General features: G+C 42.4%; 2 protein-coding genes across 6 annotated transcripts in view; one reads left to right on the top strand and one right to left on the bottom strand.

The window, feature by feature from the left end:
- The first annotated feature begins 16,522 nt into the window (after positions 1-16,522).
- Positions 16,523-24,829, top strand: part of FAM169A (family with sequence similarity 169 member A) — an 89,478-nt gene continuing 81,171 nt past the window's right edge. For 2 of the 5 annotated variants that reach the window (XR_648116.4, XM_017959636.3), the window contains exon 1: positions 16,523-17,628. Coding sequence is in view for 1 of the 5 variants with exons in the window: in XM_017959636.3 (XP_017815125.2) it covers positions 17,473-17,628 (156 nt within the window). In the remaining 4 variants the exon portion in view is untranslated. Of the gene's footprint in view, positions 17,629-18,129; positions 18,232-18,345; positions 18,468-18,580; positions 18,729-24,829 lie in introns of those variants that run through there. The other 3 variants (XM_017959637.3, XM_017959639.3, XM_017959638.3) reach the window with 3 other exon arrangements.
- On the bottom strand, positions 17,103-22,129 carry LOC116275015. The gene is made up of 2 exons (XM_031666703.1): positions 22,032-22,129; positions 17,103-18,658 (listed from the first exon to the last, which is right to left on the bottom strand). Exons 1-2 carry the CDS (start codon positions 22,127-22,129, stop codon positions 17,989-17,991), a joined length of 768 nt encoding a protein of 255 aa, XP_031522563.1. The 3' UTR covers positions 17,103-17,988.

The following is a 24,829-nucleotide window of genomic DNA, read 5'->3' as shown; positions in this document are numbered from 1 at the left end:
ATTGCTTCCATATGCAAATTTTTACTTTGAAAGCATTTTTAGTTCCAGCATTATGTACAGTACAGAATTTAGCTGTTAATCAAATTCCTCATTTAGGCAACTAAACTGACAAAAAGAAAGCCAAGCAGTAATGTTGCTACTTTCTGCTTTGCAATATTTTTCCAAATTAGTAAATGAAGCTGGTGGTAGAGGAGTGGGGGAATGGGAGGGGCAGGAAGATGAATGGCGGTAGGCAGTTGGGATGATAATGGCTCTCTACCTTTAGCAAACACTTACAGGTATAAATACTACATATGTTTTGACTAACTGAGTGTATAACAATGCCACCAAAAACCAAAATAATGTACTGAAATTAATTTTCAATCATAATGAGTTATGTCTTGTTATGGGGCCCTATAAAAGATGATCCCACATTATCTTGAATCTGCCTGCCAGTGTCAAACCTAATGCAGTTAGGGTCACATTAGCATAGAACTTTGTTTCGATTAGAAAAGGTACTTCCTCTGGGCAGGCAGATTAGGAAATGGCACCTCTTCCTCCGAGTGATGAAGCCTAAGAGTTAGGACACTTGGCTTAGCATGCAGAACCTGGGCAGGTTTTCAGCCTTTTCTGGTGCTCTCTCTGGTATGTGTGTGACCTTGTGTGAGGCCCTGCTGTGTGTGGAGGCCTCAGAACAAGGACAATATGGCATGTGTTCCCAGGATGTCCCTTCATCCATGAACTGACTCTGTGGGGAGCACGGGGCAAGCATTAAAGTCCAGAGACTAATTTATTCCATGATTAACAGGGCAGAGGCCTTTACCCAGCTGGGCAGGAAAAGGACCTACTCTGCCTGTCTTGGATCTGTCCCTACCCTTTGATCATGGATACCTTAGCTCTTGAGAACTGCATATTTGGCACAAACATCTCCATCTAAACTCCTGCTCTAAGAGACTTGACCAAATGCTGACATGGTTTTAGCATTCTAAGGCCGTGTGCCTGGGATGACCTGGTCCACCTTGAGTTCCAGTCTGGCAAAGCTCAAGGCTGCCAAAAGAATTTACCATTCGTTCCAGCAACACCTGGTCACGGGTCCTTCACATCCCTTTCTCAGAGTATTTATTTGAAAAAACTTCCTTTGTCGTAGATGTGTATCTTCTACAGCTCAGGAGTGTCTTTGTCAAGGACCTGAAAGCCCATTCCTTTGAATGTTATGAAGAAGGATAAGGCCTCTGTCTCCCAGACTCTGAGGGAGGGTAGAAACCTAACTTGGGTAATGCCAGTTGGCAGACCCAGATGGCCTAATTACATGGATATTGATCCTATCTCACTTCCCCACTTTTTGTAACATTTCACTTCTGTGACGCTACAGGGGCCAGGCTCACTCCTCTTCCCTACTCCCGCATTTTCTAACACACCTCTGTGTAACTCACAGTTGAACTTAGCTGTTTCCCCTTCCACAGTTAATTACTGAAGAAAATGTCTTTGCTGTCTTCAACTAGTGTCCAGCTTTATCTTTTTTTTTTTTTTTTTGAGATGAAGTTTTGCTCTTGTTGCCCAGGCTAGAGTGCAATGGTGTAATCTCAGCTCACTGCAACCTCTGCCTCCCAGGTTCAAGCGATTCTCCTGCCTCAGCCTCCTGCGTAGCTGGGATTATAGGCGTGAGCCACCACGCCCAGCTAATTTTTTATATTTTTAGTAGAAACTGGGTTTCACCATGTTGGACAGGCTAGTCTTGAACTCCTGACCTCAGGTGATCCACCCACCTTGGCCTGCCAAAGTTCTGGGATTCCAGGCGTGAGCCACTGCAACCGGCCCCATGTTTATCTTTGACAGTTCTTCTAGCAAGTCCTTAGCCTGCATCTTTCTATAAAGTAATATAACCTGCTATAACTTATGTTATAGCACACATATTGTACCATGTTGGTACCTAGTTTCTCCAAGTATAATATTTGATCACTGGGCTGGGCATGGTGGCTCACACCTGTAATCTCAGCACTTTGGGAGGCTGAAGTGAGAGGATCCCTTGAGCCTAGGAGTTTGAGACTAGCCTGGGCAACACAGGGAGATCCTGTCTCTATAAAAAATAAAAAAATAAAAAATTAGCCGGCCATAGTGGTGCATGCCTGTGGTCCCAGTTGCTCAGGAGGCTGAGGTGGGAGGATAGCTTGAGCTCAGGAGGTCAAGGCTGTAGTGGGCTGTGATCGTGCCCCTGCACTCTAGCCTGGGTGACAGAGTGAGACCCTGTCTCAAAAAAACAAACCAAAACAAAAATTTAATCACTGCATATTATGTGTTATAAGTTTCTTAACCAAAAACCTATTAAGATTTTTCTTAGTGTAAAAGGACTGTATGTTAAGCATGGAAAATGAGAAAAATATAATCAACAAAATACAAACCACCCATCCAATAATTCCACTACCCAGTCTTGCCTCTTTCTAATCCATTTCCAACTTTTGGTGTTAACATTTTTATATATTGCATATCATTATGGTCTAAATATTCTGTGAATATATCTGTATGATTAAGCATAATTTTAAAAGCAAAAGTGGGATCATAATTTTTAAACAGATGCCTTTTCTACTTAACATTTTCCCATGTCATTAAATATTCTTCAGAAATGTGATTTAAAGATTACACAACATTCCATTGTATGGATTTACCAACATTTATTTAACAACTCTATTACTGTAGGATTCCCCCTTCCTTTCCCCACTAACAACATTTTCCCATTACAGACAGTATTGAAATAGTCTTGTAAGCAAGTTTTTGGGCTTATCCTTAGTTATTTCTTTGGATGAATTCAGAAGGGAGCATTTAACTCCACTGATGACTCACCTCTGTCTCTTGGCTTCTGTGCTATCACACTCTCCCTTGTCTCTCTGGCCATGCTGTTTCTCCTGCAGGATCTTCTGTGGTCCCTATAAGATTTTGGCTGGACCTGTGTTTTTTCCCCCCATTCTCTCTAAATAAGCTCACTCATTCCAAGGCTTCACTTACCATGCCTATGCTGATATCTCCTGATCTATATACCTTAAGTCTACATATTTCCCCTGAAGTCCTGAAGATCTCACTATTTTAGATGTCCCCACTTGGATGTCTTACAAGCACATAAAAACTCAACATAGACAAAATGGAACTCATAATTTTACTCTCCAAATCATTATCTGCAGTGATTGCTATTTGAGTAAACACCACCATTATTTACCCAGTGGCTCAAGTCAGGAACCTGATAGTCTTGCTTGCCTTCTCTATTATATTGCTTGTTTTGCCAGACCCTATTGATTCTACTTTCCACCTTTGAGCTCTAGAATCTATTTACTTCTCTTCATCCTCACTGTCTCCTCTAGATCAGACTGTCATCTCTTTGCTAATGCAAATGTAGTCCTGTCCTCTGAAATTTAAACTCCTTAAATGGTGATACGGTTTGGCTGTGTCCCCACCCAAATCTCATTTGAATTGTAACTCCCACAATTCCCAAATGTTGTGGGAGAAACCAGGTGGGAAGTGATTAAATTAGTGATTAGGAAACACCTGCACTGTTCTTGTGATAGTGAATGAGTCTCAGGAGATCTGATGGTTTTAAAATTGGGAGTTTCTCTGCACAAGCTCTCTCTTTGCCTGCTGCCATCCATGTAAGACATGACTTGCTCCTCCTTGCCTTCCACCATGATTGTGAGGCTTCCCCAGCCACGTGGAAATGTAAGTCCATTAAACATCTTTCTTTCATAAAATGCCCAGTCCTGGGTATGTCTTTATCAGCAGTGTGAAAACAAACTAATACAAATGGCTTCCCATTACCTTTGGGCCTGGGTCCATACTCCTTACCATGGCTGAACAGGAGTTTTTTAAGAATAACAGGTCCTGCCTATTTCTGCAGCTTTATTTTTTCATACCCAACACTCTACTATAAGCCATTGTTTCATAGGTCAACTTCTTGTTGGCTCTGCCTGTTCCATTGTTACATGACCACATCACAGGATATATCTAGTATGGTGTCTGGCATAACAGACATTTCAAAGGATGTGTTGAGTTAATAAATACATAAATATTGGGTGAGAGAGTGTTAATATATTTTCCAGAAGCTACATGTATACTGATTGAAAAACAGTATAGTTAAGTCTAGAATCTAGTCTCCAAAATCTAGAGTATTTCAGAAGAGTCCAATTCCTGTTCCACAGCCTTGGATTAATTTCTTTACTTCTCTAAGCTTCAGTTTCCTCATGTGTTAAATGAGGATCATAGTATCTACATCAAGCCGATATTGTGGGCATTAAATAAGATAACTTAAGTATGGTATTTAGTATAATGTCTAGCATATAAATGTTTGGTAAATGAAATCCAGCAACAATGGCAATGATGATCATGATACATTGCATCCAGACAGGTGTTCCACTTTCTGCCAAACTGTTACAGCGTATACATGTTCCAATATGCTTTGCAAGTTGCTATTAGTAATTTTTATAAAATGTCCCCTGTTGTCTGCAAAAATATAGGTGAAAATTTTATATTTCTTTGATGAATAGCTGTGGGGAAAAGAAAGAGAGATCAGACTGTTACTGTGTCTATATAGAAAGAAGTAGACATAAGAGACTCCATTTTGTTCTGTATTTGAGATGCTGTTAATTTGTAACCCTACCCCCAACCCTGTCCTTGCAAGAGATATGTGCTGTGGTGACTCAAGGTTTAATGGATTTGGGGCTGTGCAGGGTGTGCTTTGTTAAACAAGTGCCTGAAGGCAGTATGCTTGTGAAAAGTCATCACCATTCTCTTAATCTCAAGTACCCAGGGACACATACACTGCGGAAGGTCGGAAGGTCGCAGGGACCTCTGACTAGGAAAGCTAGGTATTGTCCAAGTTTCTCCCCATGTGATAGTCTGAAATATGGCCTCGTGGGAAGGGAAAGACCTGATCGTCCCCCAGCCTGACACCCATGAAGGGTCTGTGACTGAGGAGGATTAGTATAAGAGGAAAGAAGGCCTCTTAGCAGTTGAGATAGAGAAAGGCATCTGTCTCCTGCGCATCCCTGGGCAAGGGAATGTCTAGGTGTAAAACCCAAGATCCTATGTTCTGTTTATGAGATGGGAGAAAACTGCCTTAGGGCTGAGGGTGGGACTTGCTAGCAGCAATGCTGCTCTATGTGCACTAAAAAGGTTTATGGAGATATCAAGGCACAGCACTTTTTCTTAAACTTATGTCACAGAGATCTTTATTCATATGTCTTACTGCTGACCTTCTCCCTACTACGATCCTATTATCCTGCCACTTCCCTTTTTCCAAGATGGTAAAGATAATGATCAATAAATACTGAGGGAACTCAGAGACCAGTGCTGGCACGGGTCCTCTGTATGCTGAGTGCCTGTCCACTGGGCCCACTTTTTCTTTCTCTATACTTTGTCTCTGTGTCTCATTTCTTTTCTCAAATCTCTCGTTCCACCTAAGGAGAAACACCCACAGGTGTGGAGGGGCAGGCCACCCCTTCAAATAGCAATATACCTATTATTAAATACCCTTTTTTTGAGAGAGAGAGAGAGAGAGAGAGAGAGTTTCACTCTGTTGATGAGGCTGGAGTGCAGTGGCATGATCTCAGCTCACTGCAACCTCTGCCTACCGGGCACAAGTGATTCTCCTGCCTCAGCCTCCTGAGTATCTGAGATTACAGGTGCCCGCCACCACACCCAGCTAATTTTTGTATTTTTAGCAGAGACGGGGTTTCACCCTGTTGGCCAGGATGGTCTCAAACTCCTGACCTCAAGTGATCTGCCCGACTTGGCCTCCCAAAGTGCTGGATTACAGGTGTGAGTCACCGCACTGAGCCTAGACATTCTTGTATTTGTACATTTTGGCTTTCTTTTAAAAAAATGTTTCAGTGGCATCATTCAGTGACATGCACATAACTTTTCTTTTCTTAAGTATTTCTTTGGATAAGTTTCCAGGAGTGGTATTATAGGAAATTTATCCATATTTTCATTACTTTTGATATGTACGCCAGGTTGCTGCCTATAAAACATGGACTAAATATTTTAATTTTAGAGTCCCTCTCTACATCCTGATTCTTCTACTTGTTTTAACTAAAAATGCAAAATTTAATTACGTTTTTCTGTGTATTTGTTTTTCTTTTTCAAATTTTATTTTAGATTCAGAGGGTATATGTGCAGGTTCATTACATGGGTAAATTGCATGATACTGAAGTTTGGGGTACAAATGATTCTGTCACCCAAGTACTGAGTTTTGTACCCAATAGTTAGTTTTTCAATCTTTGCTCCCTCTCTCTCTCCCCCGAGAAGTCCCCAGTTTCTATTGTTGCCATTTGTATGTCCATGAGTACCTAATGGTTAGCTTCCACTTATAAGTGAGAATATGTGGTATTTGGTTTTCTTTTTTTCTTTCCTTATTTTTTTTTGAGACTGAGTCTCGCTCTATCGCCCAGGCTGGAGTGCAGTGGCACAGTCTCGGCTCACTGCAACCTCCACCTCCCAGGTTCAAGCAATTCTCCTGCCTCAGCCTCCCAAGGAGCTGGGATTACAGGAGCCTGCCACCATGCCCAGTTAATTTTTGTATTTTTGGTAGAGACAGGGTTTTACCATATTGGCCAGGCTGGTCTCAAACTCCTGACCTCAAATGATCCGCCCACCTCAGCCTCCCAAAGTGCTGGGATTACAGGCGTGAGCCACCACAGCCGGCCAAAGGATGGTAAATATATATGGTATAGTAAACATACTCTAGAAGTATTCTTTTTTTCTAGCTATATGAAAGTGACAGTGTTTAACTTTGAGAATTAGTTAGGATTGCCTTTGTTGGTAAGTAACAGAGAAGACGAGGTGAGAAGCCTGGAATTGGTGTCGCAGCCACATAACATCACCATTGCCCTAGGTTCCCATGTCTTGGCTCGAGCATATTAATACATGGATTTCATTCTCATGATCAGCTCATGGTTCCAATGTGGCTGCTCTGCTCCCAGACTTAAGTCTTCCTTCCAGACAGGAAGAAGGGAAAAGTACAAATGCTTGAAAAAAGATAAAGGTATATGCCAATTGAGTCTGCCCTCTTTTACCAGAAAATAAAAGCTTTCTTGGAAGCCATATCTAATAATCTTCTGCTTACATTTTGTTGGCCAAAATGACCATATGGCTATCCCAGCTACTAGAAGAGTCTGAGGGAGGAAAAGAGTTTTAGTGGGGCACATTGCCACCATGAACAAAATTCAGTTTGTCCTAAAGAAAGAAGAGAATGGATATTAATTAAGCAACTTTCAGTACCTACCATAGATGTAAATATGTATGTGATTTTTCATTAATAATATGAAAAATTGCACATTTTATTTCTTTTAAATCCAAACTAAACTTACCAAATTCTCTGCCCTTCTACCACATATTAAGGCAAATCAAGCTGCATAACAAATGCAACTGGGCTTCTCAAACTTATTTCTCTTTTCTTCAGGTTCTTTTTTCACCCTGGGGCACAGTATCACTCAGGAATTTGAAATCTGCAGTCATAGTAGTGTTTGACCAATAAAACTCAGTCAAAACACTGCTTTTAATTCTGAAAGCATTCCTGTGACATGTTTTCTTACATACCAAAGGAAGAAATCAAGTATTCTAGGATAGGTGTCCCTTTTTGTCTTTTAGTGCCTGCAGGGAAGATTGTCTTTCTCCATTGCCACGGCTGATATTATTAGTTAACTAGTTAACTGATTGGCTAATAGTTTCAATCTAGAAATCCCTGGGCTACTTCAGTTATTAAAATGTTCTCCTATGGCTCACGCTTGTAATCCCAGCACTTTGGGAGGCCGAGGTGGGTGGATCATAAGGTCAGGAGTTTGAGACCAGCCTGACCAACATGGTGAAACCCCGTCTCTACTAAAATTACAAAAAATTAGCCGGGCATAGTGGTGCGTGCCTGTAATCCCAGCTACTCAGGAGGCTGAGGCAGGATAATTGCTTGAACCTAAGAGGCGGAGATTGCAGTGAGCAGAGATCACGCTGCTGCACGCCAGCCTGGATGATAGAGTGGGACTCTGTCTCAAAAAAAAAAAAAAAAAAAAAAAAAATTCTCCCTGTGATTTTTTGTATTTAAAACATATGATGCATTCCAAATCTACCCATTTATGCCGAGACCAGCTCAGTCGGGGAGACCCTAGCCCAGGGGCGCTAGAAGAATTAAAGACACACACACAGAAATATAGAGGTGTGAAGTGGGAAATCAGGGGTCTCACAGCCTTCAGAGCTGAGAGCTTCGAACAGAGATTTACCCACACGTTTATTGACAGCAAGCCAGTGATAAGCATTGTTTCTATAGATTATAGATTAACTAAAAGTATTCCTTACGGGAAACAAAGGGATGGGCCGAAATAAAGGGGTGGGCTCTGGATAGTTATCTGTAGCAGGAGCATGTCCAGGCACAGGTTGCTCATGCTGTCGTTTGTGGTTTAAGAATGCTTTTAAGCAGTTTTCTGCCCTGGGCGGGCCAGGTGTTCCTTGCCCTCATTCCGGTAAACCCACAACCTTCCAGCGTGGGCGTCACAGCCATCACAAATATGTCACAGTGCTGCAGAAATTTTGTTTATGGCCAGTTTTGGGGCCAGTTTATGGCCAGATTTTGGGGGGGGGCCTGTTCCCAACACATTTATGTCTTACTGGAGGATCAAAGATGATGATGAATCTTTCTGAGGAAACGTGTCTTTTCCACGCACTAAATAAACATTACGAAAACTTGTAATTATGCCCTGGAATTGGGGGGCGGGACTTGGAGAGCAATTACACTTAAATGATGTAAAAATGAAAAATGTGCTTTTCAAAAACCAACAGATTATAAAATTTTGCTTAGTATATACTAGAGGAAGTTTTTACAAGTTCTGTTGCCAACTAAGGGTTTAATTCTTCCTTCCTGTCTGGGAAAATACGAGATCTAAGAAATTATTTAAACTTGAAAGTATAGGATATTTGGTATGTTTTAGGGCTTCAAAAGCAAAATCTATCCATATGGCATAGAATTTTGTCCACGTTTAAGGCAGTATGGAATTCTGGCTAAGGGAGTATGCTCTTGAGCCAACATGCTAGGATTACTATCTGTGTGACCAAGGGCAAATTGCTTAGCTTCTCTGTGTGCCTCAAGGCTCCTCTTAGGTAAACTGGGGGTAACAGTGTATACCTGGAAGGATGGTAAGAGAACTAAGTGAATTAATTTCCATAAAGAAGTCTGTAGAGTGCCTGGCAATTTGTTAGCTGTCAAAAATATCAGTTACGATTTTAGCTATTAAGAATTCCTCTTCCCCAGTGCAACGAAAGAGCTCTTTTCTGGGTCATGTGTATTAGTAACCTCCAAAATCCAGTGTTGTGGCAAGCTTTTTCTACTTAAGATGGTTCCACTCCTCTTTAAACATAGAGGAAAAATGCAATGAGAACGAACTCTTAACATGTTTCCTTTGCTAATAACAAAGTAATAATTAAAGCAAGCATTGCAACAACAAAAACCAAAGCAATAATCCTTTTACTCTAAAAACCATTCAGGCAAAAGCCTCAAAGCGTATTTCAAAATATTGTGGTAAAAATGTTTTCAGCATATACTAATCTGATAAAAGCTCATTTTTTTAGTTGTTGTTCTTTGCCTGTAACAGGACCAGCTGCAGACAAAACCCCTCAGACACCGAGATAGTGAAGGGAGTGGCTTTAATCAGCTGGGAGCATCGGCAGGCTAGCGTCTTAAAATCCGAGCTCGTCAGATGCTCAACTTCTGTCCCTTTTAAGGGCTCACAACTCTAAAGGGGTCCACGTGAGAGGGTCATGATCGATTGAGCAAGCCAGGGGGTATGTGACAGGGGCTGCGAGCACCGGTGGTCAGAGTGAAACAGAACAGAACGGGAAGTTTCACAATGTCTTTCCATAGAATGTCTGGAATCTATAGCTAACAACAGTTGCTAGGTCAGAGGTCCAATTTTTACTACTAGGCTTAGGTCAGGCAGGCCCAGCCCTGGTTTTGGGTCTGGTTCTAGGTGCTGCACTACCTGTCTTTAGGTTCACTTCTCTTTCCTTTTCTGAGTATAAAACAATATGAGAGGGTCTCTCTCTTCCCTCATTTGCCCCCTGTGAGACTCTCACTTTTTATTAGTGGGAGTTCTCACTCTCACTTTCGCTATTTATGTCTTCTTGTGCAATATATTGATAGTGATTCATATAGTACACTTGTGCTGAAGCATTCTGGTGAACGAAGGTAGCGATGAGGCTTTTTATCATTTGAAGAAGTACACGTAACAAACAAGGGAGCAGTAAGCAGGTTCCTATTACTATTATAACCCTTATTATAAGAGTTTTAAATCCTCCTAGTGCTGGGAACTGCCTTCTAAACATAGCTTCAGGATCGAATCCATGCTACACTTGTATGGGTACATGTGCCAGTTTTGTCATATTTCTAACTATGTCTTTAAATACTTGCCTTTGATTATCTATGTGAAGACAGTAATTAGTAAGGTTAAATTTCTTATAGACCTCTCTTTCAGCTGCTAGCAAGTAGTCGAGAGCCAATCTATTTTGATAGATAGCATTTCTTATCTGAGTTTCTTGCCGCATCAGAATAGTCAAGGCTTGACCAGTTTTATTAGCGATGATTTCTAAAACAGCTTGCAACTGTATGATTCGGCTGAGCATGTAAATGGGGGTCTGGTATCCCCATGAGCCGTCTTGTGTCTAAGTGGCAGGCCTATAGTATTGTATAATTTTCTTAGGGGGCTATTCATTATTTTTCAGTTTGTTTATAGCTATGCTTTTCTTTTTGCGGGAAGCATAGACAGGGAAGCTGAGGAGTTCACATGTTTTTTATGGGCAGTAGAAAGAAAGATGGTTTAATAGTGCCAATAACACAACTACCTGTCCACTGGTCAGGCAGCTTAGCGTAGGTTCTATGTCCACATATCCAGCATAGCCCAGTGGGGCCGTCTAGTCCCAGTGGGATTCTGGGTGGGCCTAAATGGTCTGCAATTTTGGAAATTTACTGAATGGATTTTTATCTGTATGGTTTGAACTCCACCATGTATTTGTTTTTGTGGTACTATTATACAGTTTTTGTCCTAGGCAACTAAGTCATTCTATAGAATGAGTGAATTATTTCCTTTTTCTAGCTATGCAATATTGTCCAATAATTGAGACTTTTAGAACCTAGAAATGATCAGGGTGATTCTTTAGGGCCGGGAATTCATCAGGAACTGGGTCAGGAGGCACTAATTCTTGGGCTTCTTATGACCATTGATCTTCTATTATAGTTCTTTCACAAACATAACATTTAGAGACTGAGCTACATACCTTGAATAGAATAGCATTATACAAACAAGTTTCTTTTAGAGTCCTGGTACACTTATAATAACCATAAAATAATAGGACTGTAGCACTCTTTTGTCCTACCTCAGTGACTTGATGTGTATACTGGGAACAGTCCTCAATCTGAGGAAGGTCAGTTGAGGTCCTTACTGTACAAGTCCACATTTTAAGGAAAATGAGTCCCGAGATGAGTTTCCTCATGCTTCCGCTGTGCGTGGACCAGTCAGCTTCCAGGTGTGACTGGAGCAGGGCTTGTCATCTTTTTCAGAGTCACTTTGCAGGGGTTCGTGAAGCTGCTCCCATCCATGTACAGCTCCTAGTCTACTGATGTTTAAGGATGGTTTCAGAGGTTGGACCCACTAGAATAAACTGAGTCTAATACTTCTACACAGTTATGTTTAATTGGGCTCTCTGATACCAGGAGTAAGGTGGCCGGGTTTAGGGTGAGGCAAATTTTAATGGTTATGCAGGGATTTTCACAGAGCAAGCTTTGGTATCTAGCTAGCCTAGCACTCATTAGCTAATGATGTCCTTTGGTATTTATTAAAGTCACCACAGCATGGGGGGACTTTATGTTTACATTTGGCCTAAGAGTTAGCTTATCTGCTTCTTGTGCTAACAGGGCTGTTGCTGCCAGGCCCTTAGATATGGGGGCCAGCTTTTGGAAGCGCTGTCTAGTTGTTTTGAGAGATAGGCCACTGGTCTTGGCCAGGGCCCTACAGTCTGGGTTAAAACTCGAACTGCCATTTTTTTTTGACACATAGAGTGTAAAAAGTTTTGTCAGGTCAGGTAGCCCCAGGGCTAGGGCTGACCTGAGTTTTTCTTTTAAGTCATGAAAAGCTTGTTGCTGTTGGTTGAAATAGATGTAGTTTATCTAATTTATATTTTTGTTGACTGTCATCTACCAAAATACTGACTTAAATCCTGTAACTATTTGATTTCAAGCTTTAAATTGATCTGGTATTCCTTGCAGGGCTCCAATTGCATCTAAATAGATGTGAGAGTCGAAAGACCCATAAGGAGCTTCTCTCGCTTTACTATGTCTTATTTTTTTCTTCCTCTGGTTGATGAAATGCCAGGGTGAAAGGGAAAGCCAAATGGACTAAAGCACAAGTGCCACTCTAGTTATTCGGCAGAGTGCTCAGTAAAGGTCCACCACAATACCACCACACATCCGCTCAGGGATGAACAAGGGCTGACAGATTGATAAGCTCTTGAAAATTCTTAAGCTCACTGCATCCCTTCAGGTCTCCAAGGAATGCTAAGTTTCCTCCCTCTTGTGAGAGACACGAAGTGAACTTAGTGTTGGGACACGGAAGCTGGATGGCCCTCGGGGGCTGACCTGCGGGGTGCTGGACTTTGGGATATAGCAGAGAGGGAGCTTGGCATGACTTATTACTCCAGGCTGTAGAATCCTGGAAAAGAGCTACCATGGAACCCATGCTTAGTCAACTGGAGGACCGTCTTAGTGCAAAGGGGATAATCTGGGCCTCTGGCCTGCCATGTGCACAAGCATAATAATTGCTTTTGTTGAACGTGCAGATGGAATATTTGATCCATTTCAACCAGGCATTTGCATCTTGATATGCTGTCTTTTTTTTTTTTTATTATTATACTTTAAGTTCTAGGGTACATGTGCACAACGTGCAGGTTTGTTACATATGTATACATGTGCCATGATGGTGTGCTGCACCCATTAACTCGTCATTTACATTAGGTATATCTCCTAATTCTATCCCTCGCCCATCCCTTCTCCTCACAATAGGCTCCGGTATGCTGTCTTAATTACCAAACTTTGTTTTAAGTTTTTAACTTCTATGATCCTCTAGTAAAATGAAAGTTTCCTTTAGTACCTATTTTTATTAGTTTTTAGACCAAAGAAAGTTAAACACCATTTTATATTTAATAATGCTTCTTGTATGATTTTTATACTAGATAAGCTAAATTTTACCTTTATATTAGTGTGTTATTAATGTTAAACTTAATTTTAATAAAATCTTATAGACATATTTATCTAATTTTTAATGTTTGACCATAAGGTAAGATTTTATAGACTCTTTTTAACCTTTTATAATTTTTGTTAAAGAGCAGGTTGGTGCTTTAAGAAAAACCTGTTGCGTTTTTACTTTAATGTCCAGTTCACAGAAAAACTGGATGATACCTTTTTAACTTTAGCTAATATGCTTACACACAGAATTTTCCTTACAATTAACCTTTTAAAACTTGCTTAAACTTTCAAAACAATAATTTTTTTTAACCTTTTAGTGTAGGTAAAAATCCATATTCTTATGCCTCCTTATAATCTTTTTACCAAAGGTATATTTTACTTTTCTTACACATCTTGCACATAAACTGTTTCTTCAATAGTACTCAGGAGACCTTATTACTTTTAAATTATACAACATTTTTTGCATAAATTTTTTTATGACTTTTTTTCTTTCACGACTTTTGCAGACAATTCTTCAACATGTCTCAACTTTCTGACTTATTACAAACATTTCTTTCTTTAAACAACCAGTTAATTTATTTCAGGACAAGAATTCACCATATAACACTCTTATTACATAAGTTCTGCCTCTCCCCCCTGTTTTTTCCTTTTTTTCCTTTTTTTTTTTTTTGAAGATAACCATTGCCTTTTTTTTTTTTTTATAAAGCGAACTTTCTTTATATCTGTGGACTAGACTGTCTAAGGCCACAAGATTAGAAGTTACTGTAATACATGTTACACTGTTAACTTTTAGCAAACTTTACTTTGTTGAAAACCTTGTAAGTTTGGTATTTCAATTATCCTTTCTTATTAATAAGACGTTGTTTAAATTAACTTAGAATTGGTATAGACGGCTTTTAAAGGAATAGGGTACACTGTTTTTTTCTTAACTATTTGTATATTTCTTTCTTTCTCTTTTTCTTTCTCTCTTTGACTTTCTGTCTCTCTCTCTCTCTGACTTTCCTTTTGCCTTTGTCTCTTTCTCTTTCTGCCTCTCTGTCTCTCTCTCTCTTTTCTTGACTCCTTCTTTGTCTCTCTGTCTCTTCCTCTCTGTCTTTTCCTCTCTCTCTCTCTGCTGGTCTTTCCTTGCCTCTGCCAGCTGCTTATGCTGCTGTTCTCTTAACTACTGCGGCGGGGAAGGGGGTCTAAAATCAGCTGTAACTGTCTATGTACAGAAACTTGTCTGGGTGCTTTGGCTTACAGGTTACCTTGTGCCATACCTTTGAAAGAAGGGACCGGTCTAGGCTTCCTTCTGATGGTCAACCCACCTCTCATGCTGGCCAGTCTATTTCACACAAAGTTCTAAGTTTTCCTGGTGTCATAGTAACACCGTAATCTTCCTTAAATCCTTTCTTGAAATTTTTCAACATAGTTCCTAGTGGGGTGGGCTTACTTTGTGCCTGACCCATGTCTCCTTGAGACAAAACACCCCACACACACACTACAAAACACAGAATGGGTAAAAAGGGCACACACACTGTTACAGTTTACATCAAACCAGAATCAAAACCAAAATCAGAGTACCAAGAAATCCAAGCCAGGTCAAAACCAAAACCAAAGTATCAAGCAACCCAAGTCAAGTCAAAAACAAAAACCAAAGTGTCGGTAAAGGCACACCATGGGTGATCAGGCCACGCTTCCACTCAAATGGAGTAGGCAAGTTCCCAAGACCAGTCCTGTCAAGCAATTCAAACCAAGTCAAAACCAAAACCAAAGTGCTGATAAAGGCACGCCATGGGTGATCAGGCCACGCTTCCACTCGAGTGGGCAAGTTCCAAAGACCAGTCCTGTCAAACAATTCAAACCAAGTCAAAACCAAAACCAAAATGCCGATAAAGGCACGCCATGGTTGATCAGGCCACACTTCCACTCAAATGGAGTGGGCAAGTTCCAAAGACTAGTCTTACCAAGTTTCAGAAGTCCAGACTCCAAGTGCCAGTTCCTTCCCGGTGTTCAGCCACTGCATTGATCCTCCACGGGGGCCTGCCACACACTGCTCTGGCGAGGCGTCCCACCGGGGCAAATGCCTACCTGGGAGCGCTCTCAGGATCTGCGTCGCTCCGGCTGGTTGGAGTCCCCGGCAGGGATGTTCCACAGGGCAGGCTTAAGCCGCCTAAGGAGCTGCCTTGACCATCCGTTAATCACCTCGATTCCCAGTCAGGGAACCAAGAACTGTAGCGAGATGAGCCGCAGACAAAACCCCTCAGACACCGATAGTGAAGGGAGTGGCTTTAATCAGCTGGGAGCATCGGCAGGCCAGCGTCTTAAAATCCGAGCTTGTCAGGTGCTCAACTTCTGTCCCTTTTAAGGGCTCACAACTCTAAGGGGGTCTGCGAGAGAGGGTCGTGATCGATTGAGCAAGCCAGGGGGTACATCACGGAGGATGCGAGCACCAGTGGTCAGTGTGAAACAGAACAGAACGGGAGGTTTCACAATGTCTTTCCATACAATGTATGGAATCTATAGGTAACAACAGTTGCTAGGTCAGGGGTCGAATTTTAACTACTAGGCTTAGGTCAGGCAGGCCGAGGCCTGGTTTTGGGTCTGGTTCCTAGGTGCCAGGCTACCTGCCTTTAGTTTCTCTTGTCTTTCCTTTTCTGAGTATAAAACAATATAAAACAATATGAGAGGGTCTCTCTCTTCCCTCATGCCCACTAACATAAGCAAAACTTATCTCAGCCAAAGAGAGAAGTCAATGGTGATTTAAAAAGAAAAAAACAAAAACTCTCAAAAATAGTGTCATGTTGCAAGTAGGGAAAAGAGAATCAGGCTGGGCGTGGTGGCTCACACCTGTAATCCTAGCACTTTGGTAGGCCTAGGCAGGCAGATCACTTGAGCTCAGGAGTTCAGGACCAGCCTGGGCAGCATGGCGAAACTCCGTCTCTACAAAATTTAGTGGTATGCGTTGGTGTGCACCTGTAGTCCCAGCTACTCCGGAGGCTGACGCCAGAGAATAGCTTGAGCTTGGGAGGCGGAGGTTGCAGAAATTGCAGGTTGTAGAGGTGGAAGTTGTAGAGACCACGCCATTGCATTCCAGCCTGCCTAGGCTGTGGGAGTGAAACCCTGTTTCAAATTAAAAAAAAAAAAAAAATTGGACTTTTTTTTTTTTATAGGGCTGGGTGAATGTAGTTCTGTCTCCTACCAGAGTAGCCAGACATTTGGGAGCCAGGCCTCCCTGATTCAGGCACAAATACCCGCACACTTCTTAGACAATAGCTAAGAGTTAATCATACCCAGGCATTTCAAATATTATAAACAAGTTGTACTGGTTAGCTTTACAGTAAGGCCTGAGGCTTCAACATCTGTAGGGTATAGTCTGGTAGCCAAAAAAAGCTTCCCCAAATGGCAATTGTTTGGGATTACCCTGGGGACTCCTACTTACATATAGCTCTAGAAATGTAAATACAAGTCATATAATTTCATCCATCACTGGCTATAGGTAGAACCCAAGTATCCAAAATTTCTGCTCTATTAAATCTAATTCATTACGTTTCATTAAAATGGTAGATGATGTGTAATAGTCAAGATTTTGGCTAATTAAATATTATACAAATGAAACAATAGATTCTTACATGGCAGAAAAGCCTATTTTTTTTTTTTTAAATCAGGGTCAAATATATCTGTATCAACAAGTATTCTTTGAAGTATTTTTTGATCTTGCTAATTTTGCTAATCATTAGGAAATTCGTGAAAGTTGGTATTGTGATTGTTAAATATTTCCCAGGAATGAAAGAAGCAATTTCCCACTTTTCTGGATGAGCTGAACATAATGCTACGGTTCTTGCACAATGAGTAAAAGAAAGTCTTGACATTAATACATACAATATTGTTTCTCAATACATTTATTAAATACATTAGACTACAATATGCATTACCTTAAAGTCAATATATCATGTTTTAAATGCAGGAGGGCTAATTTTTTCAGTAGGAATGTGTAATTAGCAAAGGTGCAAGAGGCCATATGACAGTAGAATAGCGCTGGCAGAGGCAGGGGAGGAAAGCCGGATGGAACCCTGCTATCTTTCTGGGTCAGGGTTAGTCTGTACCGGTTAAACGGTGAAAGAGAAAAGGTCAGCGCAGGAATTTGGTATTTTCCTGACATCTCCAGATGCAAGTCCGGACTCTAGGACTTCTCTAGACTGTGAAAGCAGACCACGATTCTTCCTTGCACGCACCTAAGTGGCAGTAGGTTTAGGATGAAGGTGGCGGGGCGGAGGCCGGCGGTCCTCGCCCGTGCCCTCTGCACCCCTGTCCCGAGGTCGGGATGGCCGCGCCCACTCTGGGTAAATTTCAGGAGGGCCTGCGCTGGGCTGGAGAGCTCCGCCTGGATAAGCGAACAGAATCCTGCGAAGGTCGGCATTAAAGGGATACGCAAAATCAGCGTTGTAGCCCCCGCGGCTTAACCGCATCTATTTTTATATCTAAGCCAAGGTGACTCTTTAATACCAGGCCATCGCCCTGAGCTGGGCGTCGCGCTGCCGGGTGACGGCGGCCGGGGCGGGGAGAGGGGGCGCGGGTGCCTAGGCGGGGGCCGCGTGGCACCCCCGGGCTGGCCAAGGCCGCACCTGCCGGCCGGCGCTTGAGAGCCTGGGCTGGAGGGAGGCAGGGCGGCGTCGCCGGCTCCGAGGAGGGGCCGCTCCGCGCGGGCGGGTGGGGGGATTCGCGGGGGGCGCGGGCGCGGAGCGGAAGCGAAGGCTGGAGGCGCTGCGGCGCTAGTGCGTCACGTCGTCGGAGGGCACGGTGGGCCGCGGCCGACCCGCGACGAGGAGCCGGGCGTCCGGGGCGAGCGGGAGGCGGCCGCACCAGTCCTGGCAGCCGCACCAGCCCTGGCAGGCGCGAGCGGTGCGGCCCGGGACCGGCCGGAGGTCGCCAGCGAGCAGCCGCCGGCTCCATTCATTCGCGCGGCTCCGCCTCCTTTCCCGGGCTCTTCCAGCGGCTCCCGGGGCGCGTCTGAGGTGAGTGCGCTCCCTATCCCCGGCGCGGACGTGGGGTGAGGCCGAGGCGGTCGCGCCAGGCCCTCGCCCCCGCCGGCGCCAGTCCCACGGACACCGAGCGGCGACGCGGGACACCAGCTGTGAATGGCCCCTTGGGGCTGGGCCTGGCGCAGACCAGTGCGTGCCGCCTGGATCCGGGGCTCGCGTCCAGCTGGCGGCGGTCTGCGGGAATCCCGTAGGGCGTGTGGCGCCCCCAGGTGCGCTGGCCTCCGCCTCGGCGCCACCATTTTGTGTGAGGGAATGCTGGTCTTCTCCCCTCGCCTCCGCCGCGGGCCAGTTCGCAGCTGCGGCTGGCCGCCCCCTCCCCTCGTCCTCTCCCCACCTGGATGCTTGGCGTGCGCGCTGATTGCTTTGGCTTGGGGAGACGCGGACTCGGGGAGGTGTGGAACTTCAGCGTTTAGACTCGGTTCACGCGACCAGGTGGCCTCCAGAGATGCTCTGACCGTCTTCCCTTACCTGTAACTACTTTTGGAATAGATACTGTATGATTCTCTCTCCTCTAGAATGCAGGTCGTTGTAGTTTTGTCCTAATTGTGTTCTCAGCTCTCCATTATGCCATTTTTCAAGAGGCCTATGCCTTAGGAGGTAAAGCCTTGAACCCTGGGTGGTTTATGGCTCGGGGGTCTGGATTACACTGACTCCCATGACTGTCCTTGGGGAGAAAGGATGAAGCATTTCACTGGCTTTTCAGCGTCTGGGAAGCGGCGTGGGTATCGTATCGGGGTGGATTCGAAAATAACCACCTGATGCAGGTCACCTTTCCCCGCTGGGAGAGCAGTTCTTAACGTAAATTAAAACGGTGTGTACGGATTTTTTGTGGAGTTGGGACTGGAGGGACATATTTCTAAAACATTTCCAGAAGGGAAAGTTTTCATTGTGATTCTCAGAGAACTGTGACACAGTTTGTCATTTTCAAGGTTCCTGAGAATTTGGGAAATATTTTAATTCGTTGGCTCCTCGCGAATTACTCTACTTACGAACTGAGCAGATTATACCCAAGCCATTTGTATTTTGTCATTGCATCACAGACAGGGATTACAATCGGGAATGCTGGCTGTTGCATAATGAACACAGTTGGGCCCTGGAGGGAATTCACCGAAGTAGATCTGGGTTTGGTGTGCCATGCGATTTTATTTTTTACACAGGATGTACAGATAATCTTTGCAAACTACGTCCCTTATCCTACTATGAAGTGTTGACAAGAGGAAAGATTTTTAGTGACTAGTATGGACCAGACTAAATTTTTTAGTATTTTAGTTTTGCTTGTTTTGGAGGAAAGGCAAGGAATGAGATGGCGAGAGGCACCTGGGAAAAGTCCGTTTGTCCTAACACTCGAAGCGCAAACAAAGATAAAACATGATCATCATAGTGGACTTTTCTCCTTAAATTAATGATAAGGATCTGTTTGGGGAACTTAGAAATAGCTTACGTGAATAGCAACGTTGACCTTCCACATGAGTGACCATAAATTAAGATGTCTTACCTGTGGATTTTAGGTTCTAAAAGGCTTCAAATTAGTCTGACCTTTGAGATAGTATTCAAGTCATTACAAATGCTATCATTTATTTAATAAAGATGGAATATATATCCAACAAAGGATTTTGATTTGGAGAAAACTAATTAAGTGCTTTTGAGGAAAGATTTCCATGTCACCCTCCTTATTAAATTAAACTTTTCATTTTCTGTTTTGTTGAAAACTCCCACTAATTTTGTCTTCAAACAAGTGATTCCATATCGTGTACCATCTCTGGCAGAAATATCATGCTTCCCATTAAAGCTATGTTTGTTCTATAGGGAGAATTATGGAGGCAAGAAGAACCTTAGACATTTAGAGATGAGTCTTGGTTTAGGGAATTTAAGTAAGCAAAGCTTGCCTGCTAGGGATTGCGGGTGACCTGTCTGGACCTATCCTAGGCCTATGGGGGATGAGATTTTTTTTTTTTTTTCTAGCAAATAACAGCGCTGAGTCAAACACAACTCTTACACTTTTACATTGATTCTGTTATTATACAAGTCAGAGAAGTTCACTGAATTGGTAAGATTGTATTTAATTGACTCCAGTTTGGAAGTGATCTTGGTGTGCTTTTGTCTTTGAAGTTGCTTGAGATTTTGAACATTATTTTACCAATGGTTGAGAAATTGAAAACAAAAACCTAATATTTTTCTCTATTAGCTCCTGCCTAAATACTCCGTTTTAAGCCTTAAGCATATTATGTTCAGTCGTCTGCCTAAAAATTCAGTAAGATTTACTTTTTAAAGGTAAGTACAACATAAGAGAGTTGAGTATTCATGTAGAGGTTCCAACAGTATCTGTCTAGCTCACGCCTGTAATCCCAGCACTTTGGGAGGCCGAGGCGGGCGGATCACGAGGTCAGGAGATCGAGACCATCCTGGCTAATAGGGTGAAACCCCGTCTCTACTAAAAATACAAAAAATTAGCCGGGCGTGGTGGTGCGCGCCTGTAGTCCCAGCTACTCGGGAGGCTGAGGCAGGAGAATGGCGTGAACCCGGAAGGCGGAGCTTGCAGTGAACCAAGATCCCGCCACTGCACTCCAGCCTGGGCGACAAAGCGAGACTCCGTCTCAAAAAAAAAAAAAAACAAAAAAACCCAAAAAACAGTATCTGTCAAGGATTCTGTATAAAGGATTGTTGGTTGGGTAGGAAGTTAAAACTTGTATGTTCCCTCCCCTGAGATTTTGTGATTCTAAGTGGAAAAAAGGAATTGTGTGATTATCGTATTTAAGATGATAGTCTTCTCCCATGCCATTATTTTTTGTATATTTAGCCCTGAAATTTAAGTTCTAAATTTGCTGTGCCTCAGCAGTAGTAGGAATATTTCACAATTGTTTCAGTGATAACAATAAAATCACCAAGGTAGAATTATTAAGGAAAAGGTGTGATGATTTAAAGATAGTGAAGGAAAAACTAGGAATTTATCAGATATCCTAGAATACTTATTAGACTCTTGGAGTTTTAGAGTTGGTATATGATACCTTAACGTTTACGTGCTCTGTATAGGGGACTACTCATCTATGCTAGCCTGTTTTTTAGGCTAGAATTGTGACTTGCCTAGATTCCTTCCACCCCCACATGTGTTCTTTTTTTTTTTAAGAATACAGTTTTGGTTACTAATTGTTCCAGTGAAATGCTAGTTTTAGGCTAAACAAAGGTAGGTTTCATTTATTCCACAAACATTGAGTGTCTGTTGTGTGTTGTAGGGCACAAACAGGCCCTACTGTCATGGAGTCTATAGTTTAGTGAAGTATTGTGGATTACAATGTTAACAATTCCTTAAGGTCTAACTATACAAAGGTTTTTGAAAATACAAGTTGGGAACAAATTTAGCAAATTGCATATTTCAAAAAGTGCCAAGTTGCATGTTGTCACACTTTATTTGTAACTTCTCAGGTATAGAATTAGTTTAATTTGGAAAATTCATTCCAGTAGTCCTTGTAATGTGTACTGTTAGGCTGGGTACAAAAACATGAATGTGCAAAGTAATCTAGAAATTCAGTGTTAAAGATGAGACAAACATTAAGGAGATAATCCTGTCCTGTGAGTGAACTGAACAAAGTAATATGGGGCTTGCAGAGGAGGGCTGCATTAATTCTGTCTGACTGACTCTGGAAGGGCTTTACAGAGGCGGTGACAGTTGAACTTGGTCTTGAACAATGGATGAGTGAGAACTTGTCAGAAGTTTTTGGGGATGTAGGATACGATGAGAGACAGTCCCAGCAAATGCTAAAGTGTAGAGTTATAACCGGTCCTGTTCTGAAAACAGGGAAGTCAGTTGATCTGGCCCAGGTCCCATGGTGGTTGGGGCCTGATTGTGAATGGATGTGTATGAGTTTTGCTCCATGGTGATGGGGAACCAATAATGGGTTTTTGAAGAAAGGAATGAACAGAATGGGGTTCTCTCTCTCTCTTTTTAGGAAGATCATTCCAATAGCAGTTTAAACACTGGATTGGAGTGGAGAAAAGATACGAGCCTTTATGATAATCTTGGCAAAGCCTTGAAGCAAAGCTGTGGCTGTGGAGGTGACAGAGGAGGGGCTAGAGTTGAGACACATCTGCTGAAGTAGAAAGGCAGTATTTGAGGTCGAAGGAGATGTGCTTCGGTGTCACACAGACTGGATTTAAGTCAGGGCACCAGGACTCTGCTGCCATGGTTGTGTAAATGAGGGATAGTTACTTAGGCTTGGCTTCTTTAGCTGTAAAATGAGTATGAGACATACTTTGCAAGCTTATTGAAATGGCCAGAAGTAGTGTATAAAGCTCATTGACTGACATGTGATATGCGCATAATGATAGTATCACCCAATTTTGTTAATGATGACAATGAAGAGTTGTGTTAAGGGAAAAGAATGACTGAGTGGAGGATGACTTCAACAGGTTTTAGCATACAACTGGGTAGGTGGTTGCTTTGTTAGTATAGAATGTGAGGAGAGGAAGAAGAGAGGATTGTAGAGGGAGAGAAGGTAACATTTTTTTTCTTTTGGAAGATGGAGTCCCTTTTTTTGTTTTTTGTTTTCTTTTTTTGGAAGATGGAGTCTCGCTCTGTTGCCCAGGTTAGAGTGCAGTGGTGCAATCTTGGCTCACTGCAACTTCTGTCTCCTAGGTTCAAGTGATTCTCCTTCCTCAGCCTCCTAAGTAGCTGGGATTACAGGTGTCCACCACCATGCCTGGCTGATTTTTGTATTTTTAGTAGAAACAGCATTTTACCATGTTGTCCAGGCTGGTCTTGAACTCCTGACCTCAAGTGATCTGCCAGCCTTGGCCTCCCAAAGTGCTGGGAGCCACCATGCCTGGTCAACTTTGGATATACTTTATTTAGGTTTGGGTTTCCTGAGGGAGAATCCAGGTAGAGGTAGTGCGTGAACTGTTGCAAATATGAATCAGAGATCTAGGCAGATGATAGATAGTCGGGAGCTACCAGTGTATATATTTGGTAAATGGAGCCTCTAGACGGGATAAGATTTCTAAGTAAGAGCAAGTGGAATAACTGAGGCTTATAGTTAGGTGAAATATTGTGAATTAAAATGTTAAAAGGTTCCTTAAGTCCAAATGCACACAATTTTTGAAAATATGAATTGGGAACAAATCCATTTATTAGACTGTTTTTATTTTTGAAATGGAGCCTCACTCTGTCACCTAGGATGGAGTGAGTGGTACAATCTTGGCTCACCACAACCTCTGCCTCCGGGTTCAAGTGATTTTTAGTAGAGATGGGGTTTCACCCTGTTAGCCAGGATGGTCTCGATCTCCTGACCTCGTGATCCGCCCGCCTCGGCCTCCCAAAGTGCTGGGATTACAGGTGTGAGCCACTGGCCCTCGGCCTTATTTAGAAATCTTATTCTGTCTAGTGGTTCCATTTACCAAATATATACACTGGTAGCTCCCATATCTGTATTATCTGCCTAGATCCCTCTCCAGAAAGTTGGATTGTCCTGAGTGTCAAGGAAAGACAGAAACTTTTAAGTGACAGAAGGTGGTCAGTTTGGTGTAGTCTGTCATAAGGTCAAGAGAAGTAAGAATGAAAATAATCAGTTGAATTTGGAACTTGGAGGGTTATTGTAGATCTTATGAGTAGTAGCATTAATATAGTGATAAGGACAGAAGCCAATTTATTAATTCATAGAAGTGGAGAAAAAGTCAGTGAGTTTGACTTACTGTTATACAATGAAAGATAAAGTACTAAACCATACTAATAAAAGAATTTTGTAGTCTGAAAGCTTTTATACATGTATACCAGTGCTTTCAAGTTTGGATTGACTTGTGATGTACCTAATTAATTTATTCTGAGACTTCCATCAACAGTAGTTGCTACTCAGTGCAGTTCTATAGTTTAAGCCCATAGGCATAGGTTTGAATCCTGACTTTGCTGTTTCTAGCTGCCTGACTTTTATTAAGATACCGAATCCCTCCTGGCCTCAGTTTCCTCATCTGTAAGAGTGGTTATTACAGAATTCATCTCAAAATGTTGTTGACAGAATTACGTAAATGTGCTAATGTATTAATGGTGAGCTACTAATATTATTATCAGCGGAATTAGGATAGCTTTTAGTATCTAGTTCAGTGATCCTCATCTTCTTATCTTTTCTCCCTTTTATTATCTCTCTACACCCACCCCATGTACCATGTATGACACTTCGTTGAGGTTCTCTTCTTTTCTAATAATGATGGGGTGTCGCCTTGTTGCCCAGGCTGGTCTTGATCTCCTGGCCTTAAGCAGTCCTTTCACCTCAGCTTCCCAAAGTGCTGGGATTATAGGCATGAGCTACCATGCTCAGCTGAGGTACATTTCAAAGCAGTAATTTACTTAATTATTTTAAAAAAATCGTGATGTATCTGTCTCTCATCAATCAGAACTTTTGATTTATGTGAGATATAACCACAAGTTGAGTTGATAGAAATGTTAAAAATTAAGAAAACCTTCATTTTTTGTTAGTTTGTGTATTAATGTGAAGGAGATGTATGTTTTTTGGTTTTTGTTTTTTTGAGATGGAGTCTTGCTCTGTCGCCCAGGCTGGAGTGCAATGGCGCGATCTCAGCTCACTGT

The sequence above is a fragment of the Papio anubis genome, chromosome 5 (assembly GCF_008728515.1).
Source record: "Papio anubis isolate 15944 chromosome 5, Panubis1.0, whole genome shotgun sequence".
In the NCBI taxonomy this organism is placed as follows: Eukaryota; Metazoa; Chordata; class Mammalia; order Primates; family Cercopithecidae; genus Papio; species Papio anubis.
Note: the sequence above shows the minus strand (reverse complement) of the source record. Positions and strands in the feature narration are given on the sequence as shown.